Here is a 19444-nt window from a genome sequence, read left to right on the forward strand (position 1 = left end):
GGCGGCGGCACCGGACCGGGCTGCGCCGCGTGCTCCCGCGGGCGCCGAGGTGAGCGGGGGCGCGGGGACCCCCGGGCCGGGCGAGGCCTCCGCGCTGCCGGGGGGCGCGGCCGGGCAGTGCAGGGGGGTCGCCACCCTCCTGCGTGTGTCCTTCGCCGCCTTCCCGAGGCGTAGGAGGAGGGAGCGCTCCCGGGGAGACGGGCTCCCCTTCCCGCGGGACCCCGGGCCCGGCCGGCCCCTGACACGGCGGGAGAGCCGCGGCCGCCGCTCCGCTCGCTCGGCGGGGCGGGCGCTGTCCCGGGCGCTGTCCCGAGCGCTGTCCCGGCTTTCTCCCGCAGGGCGAGCGCTGCCCCCGCCGCGTCCTGCGGGGCACAGCGGGGTCGGGGCGCTCCCACCGGGCCAGGGCGCGTCTCGGGCGCCGGGGTCCGGCGGAGCCGGAGGGCAGCGGGCGCGGTGTTACCCCGGGTGCAGCCGAGCCGCCAGCGCCCTCCGCCGTGCCCCGTGACCTGCGGCTTCGGTGGAAGAGAATTACGGAGTAAGGATCTGTCGCGGCCCCTCGGGTGGTCCCGGCGGCAGGGCCCCCACAGGGCACCGCAGCCTGGCACCCGGTCCGGGCGGAGAACACGGCGGCGGGGCCGGGCTCCTCCCGAGGGAGCCCTTTCCCTGCGGCGGGGCGAGCGCGGCACCTGGGAGCCCGAACAAAAAATAGCCGGAGTCGAGCCCCCCGGCCAGGCCCCGTCAGGTCCGTGCCCGGCCCGGGCCGGCTGGCAGGGACGCGGTGCCGCACGGCGCTTTTGTGGGATGCATGGAGCGAGGAAGTGCGATGTCGCTGAATAGCGTGAGCTGCGTGTTCTTTGTAACCCGCAGATTTTGGCAGGATCAGGGGATGATTATCGGCGTTTGCAGCTTCTCTGTCTGCAGTCAGCAACTAGTTGCTCACTTTGCCTTTCGTAGGGTTGTTGTTGAGACACAGACACCCAAATGCTGTGGTTGGGCTCGGCGCTGTTCTCATGAGAACTTGGAGGGTGCCTGATACAGAAACGTGGGCAGGAGAGAACTTAAGGTGTGAGTTAAAGGGAGTCAGTCATGTCTTGCAGCATGAATTATGAAATGCCCTTCAGTGCGTCGTGCACCTCACCTGTTCATTTGTGTATGCAAACACAATCTGTGTCCGTCTCAGTGGCAACTACCTTTTTTGCAAGAAACAAATTACTTTAGAGTGTTTCTCTTACCTGGGGAGAAAGTTGTCCCCACCCTCTTAACTTTTAAATTACATTTCCAAGTTAGATTAGCTTGACTAAAACAATGAATGAGACAAAGAAATAAAATGTTTCTTTTATGCCAAATATGGACACAATTAAGACGTGCAGTAAAGATGTTACTTTAGAGCTTTGGTGCTTCTCCGGCTGTTTTGGATAACAAACGTGCAACAATGAGGTATAATTGCAGCGTCTTAAACGTTTGTTTTTTGGTTCATTTCTTTTTCCCCTTTAATCCTTTGAAAAGTGTGGAGAGGCTGCTTAGGAGTTAAAATTTTGCTTGGCTTCTATTATGCATCCTGGTCCCAGCGTGTCTTGGTAATCTGTAGCTCACAGTTGGAACGGCTGCGTTGTTCCCCACCTCCTCTTGCTGTACTTCCTGCTCAGAGGCACCTGCTGATAGCAGCAAGCAGCCCAGAACCTGTCCTGGCTGCCAGCTTCTCTCCTCTCCCACCCACGGTAGCGGTGGGAGCTCCGCTGGGAACGGCTTTGAGCTGCTGCTCCCGAGAAGGCAGCATGAGAAGGGAATTTTGACCAGTCTCCTGGTATCTGGTAACTCGAGACTGCCATCCTCTTACAAGCAGGTGACCTCTGTCACCTGGATCGTGCTTATCTGTCAGAAAACAAAGCTGAATGCCAGCCTTTATGCTGTGCCTTTCCTTTCGTGCCTTCCTTCCAAATGCTGATTCCTCCCCTTTCCTGGTTCTGGCTGTTACCTCATCTAAAGCAGTGCGGGGTTTGTTGGATTGAAAACAGTTTTTCCTGTTCTATCTATCTTTACATCTAGGTTGGGATGTTTTCTTCCTCGTGCCTTCTCCACTCCTTTCACTAGGAGTGTCCCTTGTCTAGCGCAGAAGCGCTCAGGTCTGAGATCAGTCATTTTCCTCCCCTGTGTGTTAGTGCTGGGACTCTGATGATTCATCTCCTACAACTCTGTTCCATTAGGATTTGATCCTGTTTTTCCTAAAGCATATGGATTTATTGAAAGTCTCAAAATGAGGTTCTTGAATGTTGCCTGGGGCATGGTTGGTCAGTCTGTCTGTGTCTTTTTTGACATTTTTTTGGTGAATGTGTGGGAACCCAAGTTAGAAAATAATAATGTTGAGTACTGCTTTGTGTGATGGTGGAAAACTAGCTAATACATTTTTCATTTTTAAATAAGTAGTAGGGAGGAAAAGTGTTTTTCCTAGTTGAGTGTTTCTTTAAATTAATGCAACACTTAATTGCTTTGAGTGGTTAATCTCCTTCCACCACCTTGCACCTGCTTTTTTATGCCTCTCTGCTTCTATGATCATGAATTTGGGAGGAGAGGCGTGAACATGCAGAGCCCTGTAATAGCAGCTGGGCATTAATGCTGACTTGAGTTTGAAACACTCTATCCTGATCCACTTTCTTTGTAGCTTCTCTCCTTTTTACCATGCCATTAAAATATTTTCCATCATGCCTGTGATTTATACAGGTTTTTATATATGTTTTCTACTCTTGTAAACACCTGGATAACATAAGGTATGAGACTGGAAAATCTGAAGCAGGAGAGAGGAGTTCATTGTTACCTGAGCAAGGTTTTCAGAAGAAAAGGTACAGTGGATGATTTTGTGTTGTTTTCTATTGATTTCAGTGAAGCTGTGAGTGGCTGAGTCCTTGCAGACCAAGAGAGAATTTGCCCTAAGGCTTGTTTCTGTGGCTTGGGTCTGTTCGTTCATGTATGGTCTAGTGATGGATCTCTGGCAAAAATAGTGAAGTTTTTTCATCACTATTATACAATGTCAAATTGATCTGGGTTGCTATTAGCTCTGTGTGAACCCTGCTGAGGAGGCATGCCACTAAGTCAGTGCCAAATTTCTGATCTGATGTTGTTCTTGTGCCAGTGCATTACTTGAGCTTTTTCTGGTGAGTTTTCCTGAGACTGAGTTTTCCTCAGAGGCTGTCTGTCTCCTATCTAAGTTTGTATTGTGTGGCATCTTTGAATTTTTAACATTTTTTCTTGTAAATTCCCAAATTTTTTTTTTTTTTTTGAGATAGCTTCCAAATTTCCATAAAATCATGAGATTCCTCATTGGTATGTATTGCATTTGAAACACTTCAGTTTTTCTCTGAGACTTATGAATTAAATCTGTTTTGATAGACTCAGCTTATCAAAAGTGTGGGGTTTGTGGAAGTCATGCTCTTACCTGAAGGTTTGCTGCTAATAACAGCATTTTTATTTAGAAGGTGGCAGTATAAGAAAAGTCTTAAACCCCAATGTGATTCCTGTTAAATTGTTTTATGAGATAATCTAGAGGTAAAAACTTCCCAAAGTATTTAAACCTTTGCATATGTGCAATGCTTAGGATGTGTAGGGTCCTGTTCCTCCTACCAGCTTCTCTGTCCTTTCTCTCTCTCTGTTATGGAATTGGCACTGTTAGCCTGGATGCTGAAGTAAATTATAAAGGACAGCTCGACCAAACTGTGGTCTTTCTTCTCTGAGTGTATTTTGGGAGGTAGTGCAGCCAGACTAATAATACTTTTAAGTTCATGCTCAGTGAACACAGAGACTTTAGGGACTGTACACTATTTTTGCCCTTATTGACCTCTGTGTGAAAAATACAAAGGCAAAAAAAGTAGTACACTAGGCTAGACTGTTAAATCATCAGCAAATTTTTAGCTGTTTTTACGCAGTTTGGGTTTGAACCATGGGTTTAGAAGATTCAAACAGGGTCTGTCTGATGCAGTTAATCCAATACCATAGTTAGTACTGTGTGCAGTGATCCTTAAAAGCATACCTGAAATTAGCAGTGGAATAATATTTGCTTTAATAATTTGAGAAAACTGTATTCTCTTACAAAATTGCACTGAATGGAGATTAATAGGTAGTTTTGATGCTCACTGTGGGGGATTTAGAGGTATTCTTGTGTTTATATGTGTTCTTGAAATCTCGGCACCTGAAGCTGTTTGAAATCTTGGTGTGGATAAATGTAAAACTATTGCCCTGTGAAAGGCTTTTGATTCACTAAATTTCCCTTCTGGATTGAAAGCTTGATAGCTGTTGTACCTCAGTTTTGGTGTCTTTTCAGTGCGAGGGACAATGTCCAGTGCCTGTGATCTGAGTGTCGCTATTGTCCTTTGTCGCAGGTTGCGGAGATGGTACAGTCCCCTCTTGTGCTGCCGCCGCTGGCAGGTAGGGTTTGACAGGGCGTGATCCCAGCGGCTGCCGCGCTGCCTGCTCAATGTTCCAAGCCCATCCAAGGAAGTAACACTCTCCCCTTCGGGGAGGCTGTAAAATGCATGTTATGAATTGTCTCTCCTTGGTCAATGATAAAGAAAATGGGGCAGTTCCAGTTGCGACGGGATTGATGAGCGAGGATGCGACGACGGCGCCTCAACTTTCTCAGCCTGCAGCATCGCCGCCCCCCGCGCCATGTCCCCTCACAGGGGCTCCCCCGGCCCCTCCGCTCCCCCCGGGAATGCCACCCCCACCGCCACCCCCTCCTCCGCTGCCTGGCCCCAACATACCCCTGCCTCCACAGCTGGTAAATGGGCACGACAGCCACGGCAAAAAAAAACGAATGCGGAGCTTTTTCTGGAAAACTATCCCTGAAGAACAAGTCCGTGGTAAAAACAATATCTGGACAATTGCTGCAAGACCACAGTATCAAATTGATACGAAGACAATTGAGGAACTTTTTGGGCAGCAGGAGGAAGCCAAACCCCAAGACTCCCGAAACCGATCTTTAAAGTCTTCGTTTAAAGAGACTAAAGAGGAGGTAAGAATTAAAGTAAAACCTCTTTTTTTACATAATGCTGTAGGAGTTTTTGTGAATTCTGCCTCGCCTTTTTCTCTTTCTCTGTCATGTTTCATCCTTACGGCAAATTTGTCTTGATTCAAAGGAGAGGGGAATGATGGGAAACATAAACTCTTTGTTCTTAGTGGCACATATTTGTTTTTCAAAGAGCTAACTGTGTTTTATTATTTTAACTTGCTAAGTGCTGTGATTTGATCACCTGTTAAAATAAATATGAATAAGCGGAGGGAGCTGAAAGCATCTGTATTTACTCATGTTGGATAGCCCTTGAGTTTCCAGTGTGGAACACAACTGTATTATCTCTTCAACTCTTGCTCTGTGTCTGTGATGCAAGCAAGATGTTGTACATGCAGACATGTACCAGGCAGGAGAGAAGAGAATCCTACTTGCAAGGGTTAAAGCTGTATATGCCTGCAGTATCCGAGACATCAGGAAGGGAAGTGCCAGTATGGCATCAAGGATATAGAACGTAACATAATGATTAAGGGTATTTGTTATTTCATAATTTTATAAAGTTTCCACTTTCATAAACATGACTTTCCTGGTAAGAAAAACTTTACTTCATCTTCCCTGTTTTTTCTGGAAATGAAGATAACCTTCCAAGGAGGTCCCAAAATTGCCACTGATTTCTACTCTGGTGAGGAGTACTCTGTACTGAGTATTCTCAGGTTCAGACACTCTCCAGGGAAGTGATAAGTAGCTTTTCTAGTTCTTAAATCCTCATTTATAGACAGCCTCTTTGTGAAGCCAGAATTGAATTGTCTCAAGTGATCTTTCTCTGAAGTAATTGGAGGGCTGAAATGCAGATTTAATCACTAGTGTGTGTCTACATACATGTTAACTTGTAAACAAAATACAGAGGGCATGGGGTTAAGAGATGTACCAATGCATCAATTTTTAGTAGAGAAAATAGGGACATGAAGTTGCTGACATCTTGAAGGATTCAGAAGATGTCAAAATAAGATCAGAAGGGACAAGATAAGAAACCAATGCACTTACAGTATGCATGTTGTACGTACTGAAATTTAAGGTTTAAGAGGGCATGTGTATTGCAGGCTCCGAAACCCTGACGTTGGGAAGCAGTAATTGGGGCCATCATCAGAGGTAGTCATTAACCTGTGCGCTGTTTTCAGGCTATGTTCATCTTTGAATCAGGAGTGCAGTGAGTGCACTTCCTGTGCCGAGAGCAGATGTACGGAGCTCTGGCCTCCTGCGTTTCCTAGAGGCTCCCCCTTTCAGCACTGCTGTGTGGTAAAGATCTAGTTCTAGTAAATATTACAGTAAGTTTCATAAACTGAATGTGGCCCACAGGGTGCAATAGGTAGGTCAGAGAAAACCCCGGTGTGCTCTAGAACTCATGCAGTGGTAGGGATTAAAATCAGAGGCCTGCAAAACCAGGGATTCTCCAGGATACAGTGCCTTGGAAACAAAACCCTGTCTTGCTGAAAGTTACGGTTTTTGTGTGTGTGTCTGGAGCTGATGTGGTGCATTTGCCCTGCTTGGTGCCTGTGCACCCTGGCTGGGGGCTGCCGTGGTGACTTTGCACGTGGCGGGTGGTGAGGCAGCAGGACTTGCCTCTGAGTGATGCCACTTAAGTGACAAAGCGTTCCAGGGGCTTGCTAAGCTTTGTCAGGCATGCTGCAGCGGTGTGTCAGCGGTGAGCAATTTCTTGTGTGTTAATGGACTTTGCAGTCCTATCTGCTTAGCAAGGAGGGAAGGAGATAATCCTGAGGAGCCGCGTGTTAGTGGAAGTGCGGAAGTACAGATGGCAGCAGCTCACGGGCTTCACCCTGCTTCAGCGGGGGCTGCAGGTGGGAGCACAGGCCTGCTTTGTGACTCCATGGGTTGTTTCAGTGTGGATGGCTATCCTCAGCTCTCTCTGGTAAAACCTACAGGGGCTGACAGGAGCCGGGGGCAGGCTGAGGTGTGCGGAATCTGTGTGACCTGGTGGAGAGAGTGCTGGCGTGGGGCTGAGGGAGCTCTAGTTCTTCTTGTGGCCGTTCCATAAACCAGCAAGGCCAGGTGGACCAGACATCTTGTGTTTCAGTACCTCTGTTCCCTTTGTGTACAGCACAGTCGATTTTAGACAGTGCTGTATGGTCTAGCAAAGAAAAATGCTCTTAGATATTTACACAGTGGAATTAGCCTAGGTGGCATCGTATATCAGCAATGAATTTTCAAGGCAACTTCAAGTGCATAAACTCAACTTTTACTTAGATCCAAATCTGAAGAAAAGCAACATGTGTCTGAAGTGCTTTACAGAAGGGCAGGGCCAGAGAGCGCTCTGTTGTCCCTATGATGTCCCTCTTGGTGCAATGGTGTAGCTTCAGTGCATGTGCTGAAGAGTTACTCTTCAGCCAGTGTTGAGGGCACTGCCCTACAGACTGTGGAGGAGATTTGGGGTTTCGTACCTTTGCCAGAGATCACTGTTGATTATGAAATCATGAGCAGTTTTGGTAAAAGTTCTATGCATGTAGGGGCTTACAACACTGCATGTCCTTTGAATTCCTCCTCGACAGTGACTTATACAGGGAATTTATATGTAACATCGTCATTATAACAGAAGTCCCTTTTGAGGCTTGAGTCAAAGTCCTACAGCAAATGCTTTCCTTTTTGTAAACAAGCCCTCACCAAACCCTTAGGAGATTAATTAACATGTTTCCTTGACTAAAGGCTTAATTTGCCCTATGGTTCCATGTAATTTGAGGCCCTGAAAAATAGGGGGTGCAAGGTTAAGTTTACACGCCAATTTACTTTCCCCATCCTTCAGTGGTGTCCCAGTGTGGCACAACAGGCGCTCACCCAGGCTTAGTTAGCCTGGCAGTGGAGTGGGCAGAACAGCTTCTTGTCAGCCAGAGGAACTGGTCTTGCTTTCTCCTTCAAACTGTGCCTCTGCTCCTGTCTCTCACCTCACCCCACCTGTCCGCTGCCTCTGGACAGATATTGGATAATGCAATACACATATTACACCCTCTGTAAACATATTTGAGTAAGCAGCTCAGCAGAGTGCTGTGGGGTTCTTCATTTGTTTTCTACTGGAGCAGTTTCTGCTCTTCGAGTGAGGTTTGATGACTTCGAGGAAGGATGCAGTGAATTCCACAACCTGTGCAAAGGGACAGTGAGAGGAGGAGAGAGAAGGAAGATGGAAGGAGTGAGCAGGATGTCTCTTGTCCCCTCTCCTAGACATGCCTTCTCTGTTTTCCCTGTGCTGGCTCTGATGCTTATTCCACCTTCTTGAGAGCTGATTCAACCTGTTGATCCAGAGAAGAACTAACAGCAAGAACCAAATGAGATGAGTACCAGTGCCTGCCTAAGGGAAAGAGCAGGCTGGGAACGTGACATGGGAGGATGACACAGAGTGGGGACAGCCCTTTAGTGAGCTGCTAGGTTCACTCTGCTGCCCCGTGACTGCAGGCATGGAGTGATGGTTGCTGTGTTGTAATGTGAAGTGGAAGCTGAAACAGGAAGTTATTTATATCCTTCCCAACCTGCAGCACCAAGCCCGAGCCGCCAGGCTGTTCCATGCTTGCTGTAATTTGTAAACTGTGTCCCACCATGTGAAACCCCATTACTCTTGGGCAAAGAAACCTACAATGTTTTGTTTTACTGATCTCTTATAAATCCGCTTTGTTGTGTTTCTCCTCCCCATTGATGATTTCATGGCGAGAAACTCCTGTTACATTTCTCCAAAGTCACTTTTGATGTGGGTCTTTTTGTGTCTCCCAGAACACTCCTCTGAATCTTTTGTATTGATTGCAAATTTGTGTTGGGATTCAGGAGTAGATATCCTTTTATCATCAACTCAACTTCACTGTGGTACTCAGGCTAATTTCCCCTTCTCATATTACCTTGATAACTGAGTATTTCTGTGGTGGATTTGTCAAACTGAGGCCTGCTATTGTGTGATCTGTGCCTGCTGCAGGTTTTGGAAATATGCTGGGTTGAATACTCTGGTGATGAAAAGTGGATTAATGAGTGAATTGCTGTCCTTGGTTTAGAGATTGCACTGTTTGTAAAGTAGATGTGGCAAGTGATGGCAAGTGACCTGTGATGTTTTACGTGGGCTTGCAAAGTGCAGGTGTGGAGATGGTGGAAGGTATTTGAGAGAATTGTAGTATTTCCAGCTTCAGAGAGTAGAGGATGAGAATGGAGAAAGCTCTCCTGAATTTATCTAAAGTAAATCATAGGAAACCATATGAGAGGGTTTTTTTTTTACTGTGGAGAATCCCAGTGGAACTAGGAATGCCTGTTCCCAATTCTCAATTACAGTCCAGTGTAACTTTTTGAGTCAAGAAGTCCAGGGGTTTTACTGGTGGACAGCACTTCAAAACCCCTTTGGGTGGCAAGACCTGAAATGGTGCTGTGCCGGCAGCAGCGTTGATGGCATGTGTGAACAGAAGACAGGAGCAGACTGAGCAGAGTTTAGAAAAAACTGTGGTAATGTTCAAAGGGTAAAAAACAACAGCAGACAGTGCTCTGCATGAACGAAATCAAATGAAATCTCGGTGGAGAAGAGTAGACATTGTGAACAGATGTTCAGGCTGAGCTTACGAATCTAATATGCAACTGAATGTGGGATGGAAGATAGTGTATTGTGTGCTGGGAGCTTGGATTTATGGGGGATCTGCCAGGTTCCCCTTTTCTCCTCCTTGTGCTCCCATCTGGAAACTCCTTGAAGGTAGTTATGTAATGACAGCAGTTTCAAACACTTTAGATAAGCTTGAAGTAGACACCAAGCAGAGAGTGACCAAAAAGTGAGACTTGTTCTGATTGTGTGGTTAAACAAGAAATCAGAGAAAAAATAGAGTACAGTCATATACAGAGCAAGAAGTGTATGTAAAATCCTGGTGCTCAAGAACAGCTGTGACATTTTTTTGTCGTGCTGATAAGACAAATGCAGCTGTATATGTTCCCCTTTGTTGTTTTTCTTCGAGGGAAGATATTAAAAAAAAATTATGTAATTTGTTTGGGGTTGTACTGTAAATCTGAGTTGTGCCATGGAAAACAAAGGTTTACTCATAGGATGATCAGTCTCCTTGTAACAGTTACTGACTATGATTTAAAAAATGTACACAAGATTAACTCTGAACATGCTTAAAAACCCCAAACAAAGCAAAAGCCAAATGATGGTAAAGCTTATGGGCTTAAACTAGTACAGAGAACTAGGGGTGACCGGAGCAATTGGAGACTGGAGCTACAGTTAGAGAGGTCAGTGAGAGGTCCCTGCAGTAAAACATTTGAAAAAGATTAGATACTGCAGGGGGAGAGATAGTTGAACCTGTCCTGCGCTAAGGGGCTTTTCCTTAATGATCTGTTGGGGGCCTCTCAACTCTCAAGATAACAGGAGAATAAACCACAATCTGTCCCCTTATCTCTGCATATGCTAAAACTGAAGGGCTTTGGGCTACCAATCGTCTAATTAAAACTAATATGCTGATATTTCCTGTGTTTTCTAGTCTTCACTGTTTTCAGAAGAGAGGAAATTCCAGAATTTCAGAAAACTTTTCAATATGACTCACTATTTTTAGCAGACGAAGAGGCTGTCTCCTGGGTGTATGTTGAGGATAGCCCATTAATCATCCCTATATTTTCACTGTCACCAGCATGACTGCAGGCTAATTCAATTTCATGATAATGCCAATGTTGCATTTATATATCTACTTCTAATCTGAGCACTGTCACAAAGGTCAAAATGCCTTCCCAGTTGTCAAAACCACAAACACATGAGTCCAAGACTAGTCTTGAACATCTATGTGTACTGAGCTCTTTTATTGTAGCCATCAGGTGGAACTGTTAAGGTGAAACAATTCTCTTGTCCTTGTAAATCTCATGACTTCTGTAGCTGTTATCGCCAAAATAGCTGTGGTAAAATTTTAACCTTAAGGACACAATTTGCTAAAACAGGGCATACCTCTCAGGTTTGAACTTGTATGCTGTTACAGGAAAAAAAATAAAAGAGGCACTTTGATTTTAAAATTTTTTACAAAATTAAGGGGAAATATTGTGGGGAAGGTTTGGCTTTTTTTTCTGTCTGCCTAATCTTCAGAATTATATACGTAAGATGATACAGCAAACCAACTTTGAAATACAAAGCTGGGAGAGACTGTTACTTTATTATGGATTTCTGTTTGCTTCTAGCTAAGCAAACAGATTTGGGCATTACATGTTTCAGGGTTTGATTCAAGATTGACTTACTTGTCTTGCCTTGAGTCAGTGTGGCTGTTAGTTGGGATGAATTAAATCAGTAATGCACCTGACCTCTGCTTAGAAGTCCCATCCTCACATTTGTCACAAAACCTCTGAATTTACATGGGTTTTGAAGTGTGCTGTTCACTAACCTTGGGGTCTTCAAGTGCAATACAGTGTATGACCTGATAAGCAACATTTTGCAGATGCAGGGTTATGAAATAAGCAAGAAGAATGTTTTTACTCTGTAATGAAATACGAATATTGATTCTTTCCTTCATTATATGTTGCTATGGAATTTTTTGCTTCATTTGGAGAAAGGTGATGTGAGTGTGCTATATATTGGAATATTGATTCTTTCAATATTATATTATTATGTTTATATGTTGCTATGGAATTTTTTGCTTCATTTGGAGAAAGGTGATGTGAGTGTGCTATATATTTCCCTGGTAAAAACTAGTTTTGTAGTATATGATCTTTGTTGATAAGAAGTGACTCTTTATTTGGCATGGGATTTGGTGCAAACAGTTATCTGTAGCAATTTAAGAAATTATGTCTGCTATTATATGCTATTTTCTTAGGTATTGTTAGATTAATCTCTTGCTTTCTCTCTCAGGTTTCCATTTTGGATGCAAAACGAAGTATGAATATTGGGATATTTCTCAAACAATTCAAAAAGTAAGAAGTCTTTGTAGTTCTCATAAAATATATACATTGTGCTCTGTTCCTTGTGGAGTTTGCTGTTTTATGCAGTTTTCTCAAAAGTAATTTGACGTAATTTCTTTTCTAATATGTTTGATTTTGAGTGCATTTATGACTTAGTATCAAACAGAGTTTGCTGATGTTAACCAGCTGAGGTGAGTTTTCAGGTATGGTTAAGGGAAGCCCTTTTACCTCATGTAACAATGCCTGTGAGCTGCCTTTTGCTGGCTTCCTCTCTTTGTAAACAATTAGAAAGGGGCAATGGGAGCAACTTTTCCAAGAGCGAGCCCTTCCATTGCTGTCTGTATTCACTGATAACGTTGCCCTTCGGTCAAGGCATCACTTGAAGATGGTGTCAGAGCAGTGCTGCTGTGAACACTGATGCATCCACAACCTCTTTATAACTCTGTTGAGTAGCCCAGGCATGGTTTTTTCAATCTGTGTAGCTGTTCGCCCTGCAAGTGTTAGAAATATGTGTGCTCAATTGTTTTTTCAAGGTCTGCCGAATCCATCATTGAAGATATTTATCATGGAAGAAGTCAGCCCTATGGTCCTGAACTGCTACATGAATTTCTTAAATTATTACCAGAAGCAGAGGAGGTAAATAATGGTTTTATGTGGAACTTATTTTTTGTAGAGTTCTGCTGACTGGGATTCCAACAAGAAGCTCTGTAAAAGAGGAATCTCAATGCCTTCCTGAGGCTAGGGAACAGGGAACCACTGAGTGCAAATGTTTAATCTTCGTGTGACTTGTGGTATTGAGGTCACACTGTAGTCATTCCCTTCACATCAAGTAATTTCACCTGCTTTTAAGGAGTTGATAAGACATTTTTTGTTTATATGATGTTCCTTTTGTCCCACAAACAGCAAGACCTGGAGCATTCCTTTGTGCAGATAACTGCTCTAGGGAGGTTAGAAAATTCAGAATTGAAGTGTATTCTAAGCAAACAAATTTCATTTCTTTGGCACCTGCCTCGTGCCTTCCCATTGCAGTGCCTGTGAGTGGAATATTGTTTGAATATTGGTAGCCCTGTGCTACTGCCTTTTTGCCTTCTGGTTCACTGCCTGCTTGGTTCATCTGGGTCTGTTCCTGGGCCTGATCACTGGGTTTCAATAGGGCAGAAAGGCAGCTCCAACGTTCAGCACCCATGGAATTTGCTAACATGGCTTAGTGCTCAAAGGAGATGTGTTAGAAGGCACAGAATTGCCAGCAGTGCCTCCTCAGTGTTCCTGTGATCACCATATGACCAACATCCAAGCGCAGCCTTCTCCCCTCCTAGTCCCAAGCTTCAGGTCTATTCACATGATTAAAGAGGTGAAGCTTCATCGACTGACCTGGGAGCCCTGCTTAATGATGTACAGTTCCTTGCCTGCTCACTGTTGGCACTGACCCATTTGTATGTACTTGAGAGAAATGTAAACCACAAACCTGACAAAATTAGCATTAGAATTGCTTGGGTGCTTCACATCAAAGTGAGTGGCTGAAACTTGGGAAATTGCTAAGTTAAGGTCCACGTACAGATCAGCCTCAGCTCACATGCTTTACCACTTCAAGGTCATACTGTCAAAGCACTTTGTTTCCTCTGTGCAGCAGCAAATCTCCGATCCAGTCATCAGTAGAACATGCTACAAGTCTTTTGCTATCAAATGTATGACCCTACATTGAGCTGCCTTTGCAGAGAATCTTGTAAAAATTGTGTTATGTTAGTATACTTGATTACTATATCTCTTAGAGTTGGGAGGGTATAACAAGCTGAAATGTAGTCAATCAAAAAAATAGGTAACAGTAGTTCTGGGACCTCAAAACCATTCCCTCTTCCCTCTTTGTTTGCATTTTAGTACATATTCCATTATATAAACAGAATTTATCTCCTTCCTCTGAAAGTCAGACTGAGGAGAACAGTGGAGTACTAACTTGAAAGAGAGTGCCTCCTAGTTAACTTTATAGTCAGAAAATTAGACTGAAAGAAAAGTACTTTTTCTTCTTTTCCTCTGTCTGGCTTAGATCTTGGTTGTTATTTTATGGCAAGTAGAAAATCTTTCAGCTAGTGTAGTCTATGTGATAAAAACGTTGTCATTCGGCTAGAATTGTAATGTAAGTTGTTGAATTTATCAGTTTTGTCTGCAATGCTCAACTAGATGCATTAGCTATCCAATAGGTACTGCTAAGAGTGAAAAAATATGTTTATTTATTTGACAACAGATTTGACAGCAGGCCTGTCACTCAAGATAGTGGGGCCAGAGGATTTAAGAAGTGTTTTTAAGGAGTCACTTGAGAAATTAATAGAAGATATTCTATGATACAGGAGGGCATTAGAAATAAAGGGGCATTAGACATGAGATTTGTTGCTATTCCCAAGGGAAGGCTGGAAAGAGGCTGCTTTCCAGTGTGCAGGTGTTTGTATGTATTTAATTAATTGCATGCATCAGAAATGGGAAAGACCTCTTTGTTACTCTTCTCGTAATTGTTGAACTTCTTTGGATTTTTCCCCTTGAGAGCTGGATGGCAGGCAAGACAGGGAGAAAATCCTGAGTGTAAGGGCCTGATGTTTCTGCTGGTATGGAAAAATGTTTCCATGCCTTCATGTCATCATGCTTGGTGTGGTCTAAGAATAAATGGGTCCAGTAACTCCTTTACTACAGTGGCTTCTAAAATTTTGGTGTAGGCAATTAAAAAATTTGTTTTTTTTAGGAGCCTCTGAGCTTTTTTTTTCTTTTTCACCATTTTTTCTCTAAATGCATGTTCATTGTTCTTCTGCTATATCCCCTTACTTTTTTTAGTTTATTGTCTGCCTCCTAGACTGAATACCTGTCTCCTAGAATAGTGATTCACCATTTGCTAAGGGAAAGGCATCAGAAGCTTACAGTCCCACATACAAATAATCCAGAGCCACTAGAGATACCAGGTGAAGTGGTGTTAATTGTTCTGCTGTTCCCTCTTCTGTTTAATACTCCCTAATTTCTTTTTTGTCATTTCACATGAGATAGCTTTAGCAAGTTGTCATCACATTGGTCTGTCCCTGCACAATGTTGCACCCATCCTCAGCAAGGATTCCCTGGCATTGCCCTTTCCATGCTTTCTGTTCTCCTAAGGACCTGCTTTGTTGTTGTAAGAGTTGGGAATTGCTGTGAGCAGAGACCTCAGCACTCAGGTGCTGAAAGGTTAGCAGCTGTTCAGGGCAGTCTGTCTTGCTGCAGCCATGGGTGGGCTTCTGCAGTTCCTCTGTGTGTGCTCTTCCAGCAGCTCAGGTACTTGCAGACACATTTGCCTGTATGCATGCACAGGTTTCTTGCAAGCTGCAGTGAGGGCCAAGTGCCTTCTGTAGGCTCTGCACCGGTAACTGTGCTTTGAGATGTCTTCTGCTTTTTCTTTTTTATTTTAATTCCTTAGTCTGTAGCAGTGAAAGGAGGGAAGGGAGTGCCATTCCTCCTCATGGCTGTAGAAAGGGCAACTCTGGACTATTTTGTGTCTCTTTTTAACCAAGAAGTTTAAGTTTACAGTTTACCTGGTGTGAATAAGCCCCAGCTTTGTACTCCAATTGTATCTTATCTACAAGTGTTGTGATATCCACTCACATTACCTGAATGTGCTCCATGTCTCTTGTTTGACTTTTCTGACATATTTCAGATCATTTCAGTTCATTGTATCTCAAGCACCTGGTGGTATTCCAGATTTATGACAATGGAGGCTAGGTCCTTGGACTAACAAATCTATTTGACATCAGTTGTCTTTAAAATTATTCTATTTGCACTGTTGCAATGTGGCAACTCTATTTGCATGCAGAAATAGGTGTCAGTACTACTAATCTTCTAGCTGTTTACTATGAAAAATCCCAACTGCTATCAAAGTTGTGGAGATTTTTGCATGTAAATGGCAAATACAGGCTTCTTATTGAATGTTTTTCTCAAACTATTAAGACTATTAACTAATAAGACTATTATTGAAATATTGGTACTGCTGTGAAGTCTTTCCTAAAACTTAAAATGTTTGGGTATTTTCAAATGTTTAATTTTAAAAACTTGACAAATACTTGAAGCTGGCCATGATGGAGCTTGCTGCAGGGCTCCACTCAATGTTTTGTCCAGGGCTGTCTGTGGGTGTGTGGCCTGGCCACTACACAGTGGTTAGGAAAAAGGCCAAAAGCAAATTTATAACAATTCTCAATACATTACCAACTAGCATAAGATCTAAGATTTGTTTAAGCCTTCTTAGAATTCCTGCTGTTTGTACCATACTGTGCTTAGCAGTTTTGTAAGGAGAAAGAAACACCTATTTGGAATCTCCTCTGCTTGATCTCTTTTTTCAGTTTGTTTTTTTTCCAGGGAGCCTTGATTGAAGCAGTTGTCTTCTCTGCTATATCTCCTCTGAAAAGACTCCTAGTTGTTTCTGAATGATACCCTATTGAAATGGCTGACAGCTTTTATTTACTGGCATCCTGACTAGAGCAGAGAAGAAGCTTTTAGCTGCTTTTATGTGCATATTATTGCACTCTTCAACAGGCCCAGACTGGCAAAAGTTGAGAGAGTCCAGTGTTTAACGAGCTAGAATAGCCAGAATCTGTACTTTAAATGCATACAGAAGAGAGCATATCACACTGGTAATCAGCTCACCCACACACATGCACTCCCAGGTTATCAACACAGTGTCTTAGCTTCCTTTTTAATGTCTCAAGCCTGTCCTTTGCTCCTGTGCTCTGATTTCAAACCCTGGTCGTCCGTCACCTGCTTTATTGGAACTGTTTCTGTCAGCCCTACCCTTTTCAAACCATGTGTGTAGTTAAATGCCCTCTCCTTTCCTCAGCCAGTGCTTTAGAGGGTTGATCATCCTTTAGAGCTTTCATCTCCTTTTCCTTTTTTGCCCTTTATGATTATCTGCAGGTTTTTCTCCCTTTCTTTTGTCATTTGCTGGTAGTGGTTTGCCACTGCTCTAGCTTGTGCCCCATCGTGTTTCACTGCCTCACACATCTGCTGCTTTCCCACATGCCCTTGTGGCTGGATTCCACTGTGATGCCTTTTGGGGCATTGATATTTTTTAACTTTCTTTTTTGTTAGTGCCCTGAATATTTGCAGTGGTATGGAGATACTAAATAATAAAAACTAACCCACAGAGAAAATATTTATTCCTCTTCTTCAAAGATCCTGCATAGCTACAAGATCCTACAAGGTACCTGTTTTATGCCATAAAATAAAATCCCACTAGAAGTGCTGCTGGTAGCTTAAAAATTACCAAGAACTTGAATACAGTAGCTTTTGTGTCTGCCAGGTATAATGGCATACTTGAAATGGGCATCTCTACTGCAATTGTTCACAAAGCAAATCAAAGATCAGGCTTTCTATGTTTCATAACTGTTCTTAAAATTAAGCAAATTATATACGTGAGAACCTTGTGTATCTAAAATCAGATTGAGTGTGCATGGGCATGCATGGGCAGTGCAAATGCATATTCCATATACAAATATAATGAAAAATTAAATTAGTAGCTCGGCACCCAATTTGAGTAATACAGAACTGAGCATACAATGTAATTATGCTCTCCTGCATGTACACATTACACTGCCATATCTCCAAGAGTAGGTACATGGCTGCCTGCTCTTGTGGAAAAGTTTTGTTGTGCTACAAGAGAGGAGGTCAAGGCCAGAACTGATAGGATTATTCATTACATTTTTATAATAAGCTACATTTTTAGCTCTCTTTTGTTCTGAACCCATCTACTATATCTGTTAACATGATTAATAGTGAACATTGTTGTCAATCCCCATGGTTTCTTTGCAGCCCTGGCTGCAGTTGGTATTTGAATTTGACCCCACTTCTGGGAGCCATCAGAGAATCTCAGTTTTCTTCCAGAATACTTGGACAGCATGGCAGTTGAGAGTAGAGGCAGTCCCATGGGATTTTGAATAGTCTCCTTGGAATGTGTCATGACAGACATCCAAAATGTGTTCCAGTAATTTTTTAGCTTTGGCATTCAGAAGCTGGGGTTTTTTTTAGTTTATTGGTAGTGTTGATAAAGTCAAATAACTTTTTTTTCCCCTTCATGGCATGAATTATTTTTAAAATATGAAATTTTTAATAAAAAAGGGAACACACAATAATTGCTGTCCTATCTTTACCTTAGCTATTTCCCAGACTATTTACAATTTTAAGGCCAAGTTAACAGATGATTTAGTCTTCTGTGTGAAAAACTTCAGACATGTATGGAGAACCACGCTGTGTTTGCTGAATTCCAGGGTGAAAAGGACTTAGAACTCTGTTGTGTTCCTGTTTTGTCTGCTTGTGGAATGGGTCACTGTCCTCCACCATCCTTGGGGTTTGGGCTTCTTGGGTGAGCTGCCTTGATGCTTCTTCCAAAGGCAGTTTGGGATAGAAGACAGTGGGGGTTTAGGTGGTTGATGTAGGCTGGGAAAAGTGGGGTGATGAGCACATCTTTGTTTCAAGTCTGGTTACACAGACTTTCTTCTGGGCTGACTATTGCCCAGAGCTTTTTGCATGATGACATTCACACCCCATCCTACCCATCAGAAGGCAGCCTTGTCAATGTCTTCTGTTGTGCATGTTTAGGAATGTTCCTCCTCTGAGTTAATTCTGGGATTTAGTACTCATGTGACTCCAGGCATTTTTCCTAGTAGGATAGAAGAAAGAGGATTTCATCCAGTGCATGTAAAACTAAAATTGCACATAGAACACATTGATTTTTACTTACTGTTGAAAGTATATTTAAATATAGTGCTGGTAGCATGAATAAGTTAATATTTCTGTCTCAGGATCTCTTATTGTTCACTTTTTGTGCATTTAAGTCTTCAAATTGCATCTTCCTATAATTAACCTGTGGCTTATATGGTCTGATTTTGGTGAGGTGGCGTGGGTTTTTTTGGCGGGCTGTTTTCTGTCTTTCCTCCCTCTCTGCCATATCTGAATGCCTGTATCCTTTTCAGGCAAACACTGGTATTTGCAAGACAGTAAAATGAGGTTGGAGAATTTGCAGATTTTTTTTTTAGGTTGCAGTCATCTAGTTTTGGAAAGCTAGGTTAAAGAACCTTTAAAGACTGAGGCAGTATACTATCTCTCACTCCCCACCTAATGAGGTAGAAAAAGTGTTTATTTTGGGTTTGTTTCTTGCTCATTTAACACCTTAGAATTATCAGGAATGTCAAGTCTGGTCTTTCCTGTTTTTTTGTTGGCAGACTTCTTGAATTACTCAGTAAATTAGGAGTTTTCTCAGGCCTAAAAAAAAATGGTTATGCTGTTTATCTTTAGAAGAGGAGCTGTTGTCCGAGTGTCTTGAGTTAAATGGGAGGGGGTGGCAGTGTTAGGAAATGAAGCTAGATAGCCTGAATAAAAATTGCTCTTTTATTGGAGGTCTTTTTCTTGGTTATAAGTTTTTGTTAGTCTTTTTTCCTGTTCATTTGTTTGTTGATGTGGTTTTTAATTTGAAAAGGAATTCTTTTTCATTCTGTGATTAACTTGTCTTTTTCTCTTTCTTCATGTGTTCTCAACATTTCTATTTTTTATGGTGTG

General features: G+C 43.1%; 1 protein-coding gene across 1 annotated transcript in view; it reads left to right on the forward strand.

The window, feature by feature from the left end:
- The first annotated feature begins 4455 nt into the window (after positions 1-4455).
- Positions 4456-19444, forward strand: part of FHDC1 (FH2 domain containing 1) — a 30603-nt gene continuing 15614 nt past the window's right edge. Inside the window, exons 1-3 of the mRNA XM_041480049.1 lie at positions 4456-5002; positions 11844-11905; positions 12427-12529. Of these exons, the coding sequence (XP_041335983.1) occupies positions 4520-5002; positions 11844-11905; positions 12427-12529 (648 nt within the window). The 5' untranslated portion in view covers positions 4456-4519. The remainder of the gene's footprint in view (positions 5003-11843; positions 11906-12426; positions 12530-19444) is intronic.

Source organism: Pyrgilauda ruficollis, unplaced genomic scaffold (assembly GCF_017590135.1).
Source record: "Pyrgilauda ruficollis isolate IOZ18807 unplaced genomic scaffold, ASM1759013v1 scaffold5, whole genome shotgun sequence".
Lineage (NCBI taxonomy): Eukaryota > Metazoa > Chordata > Aves > Passeriformes > Passeridae > Pyrgilauda > Pyrgilauda ruficollis.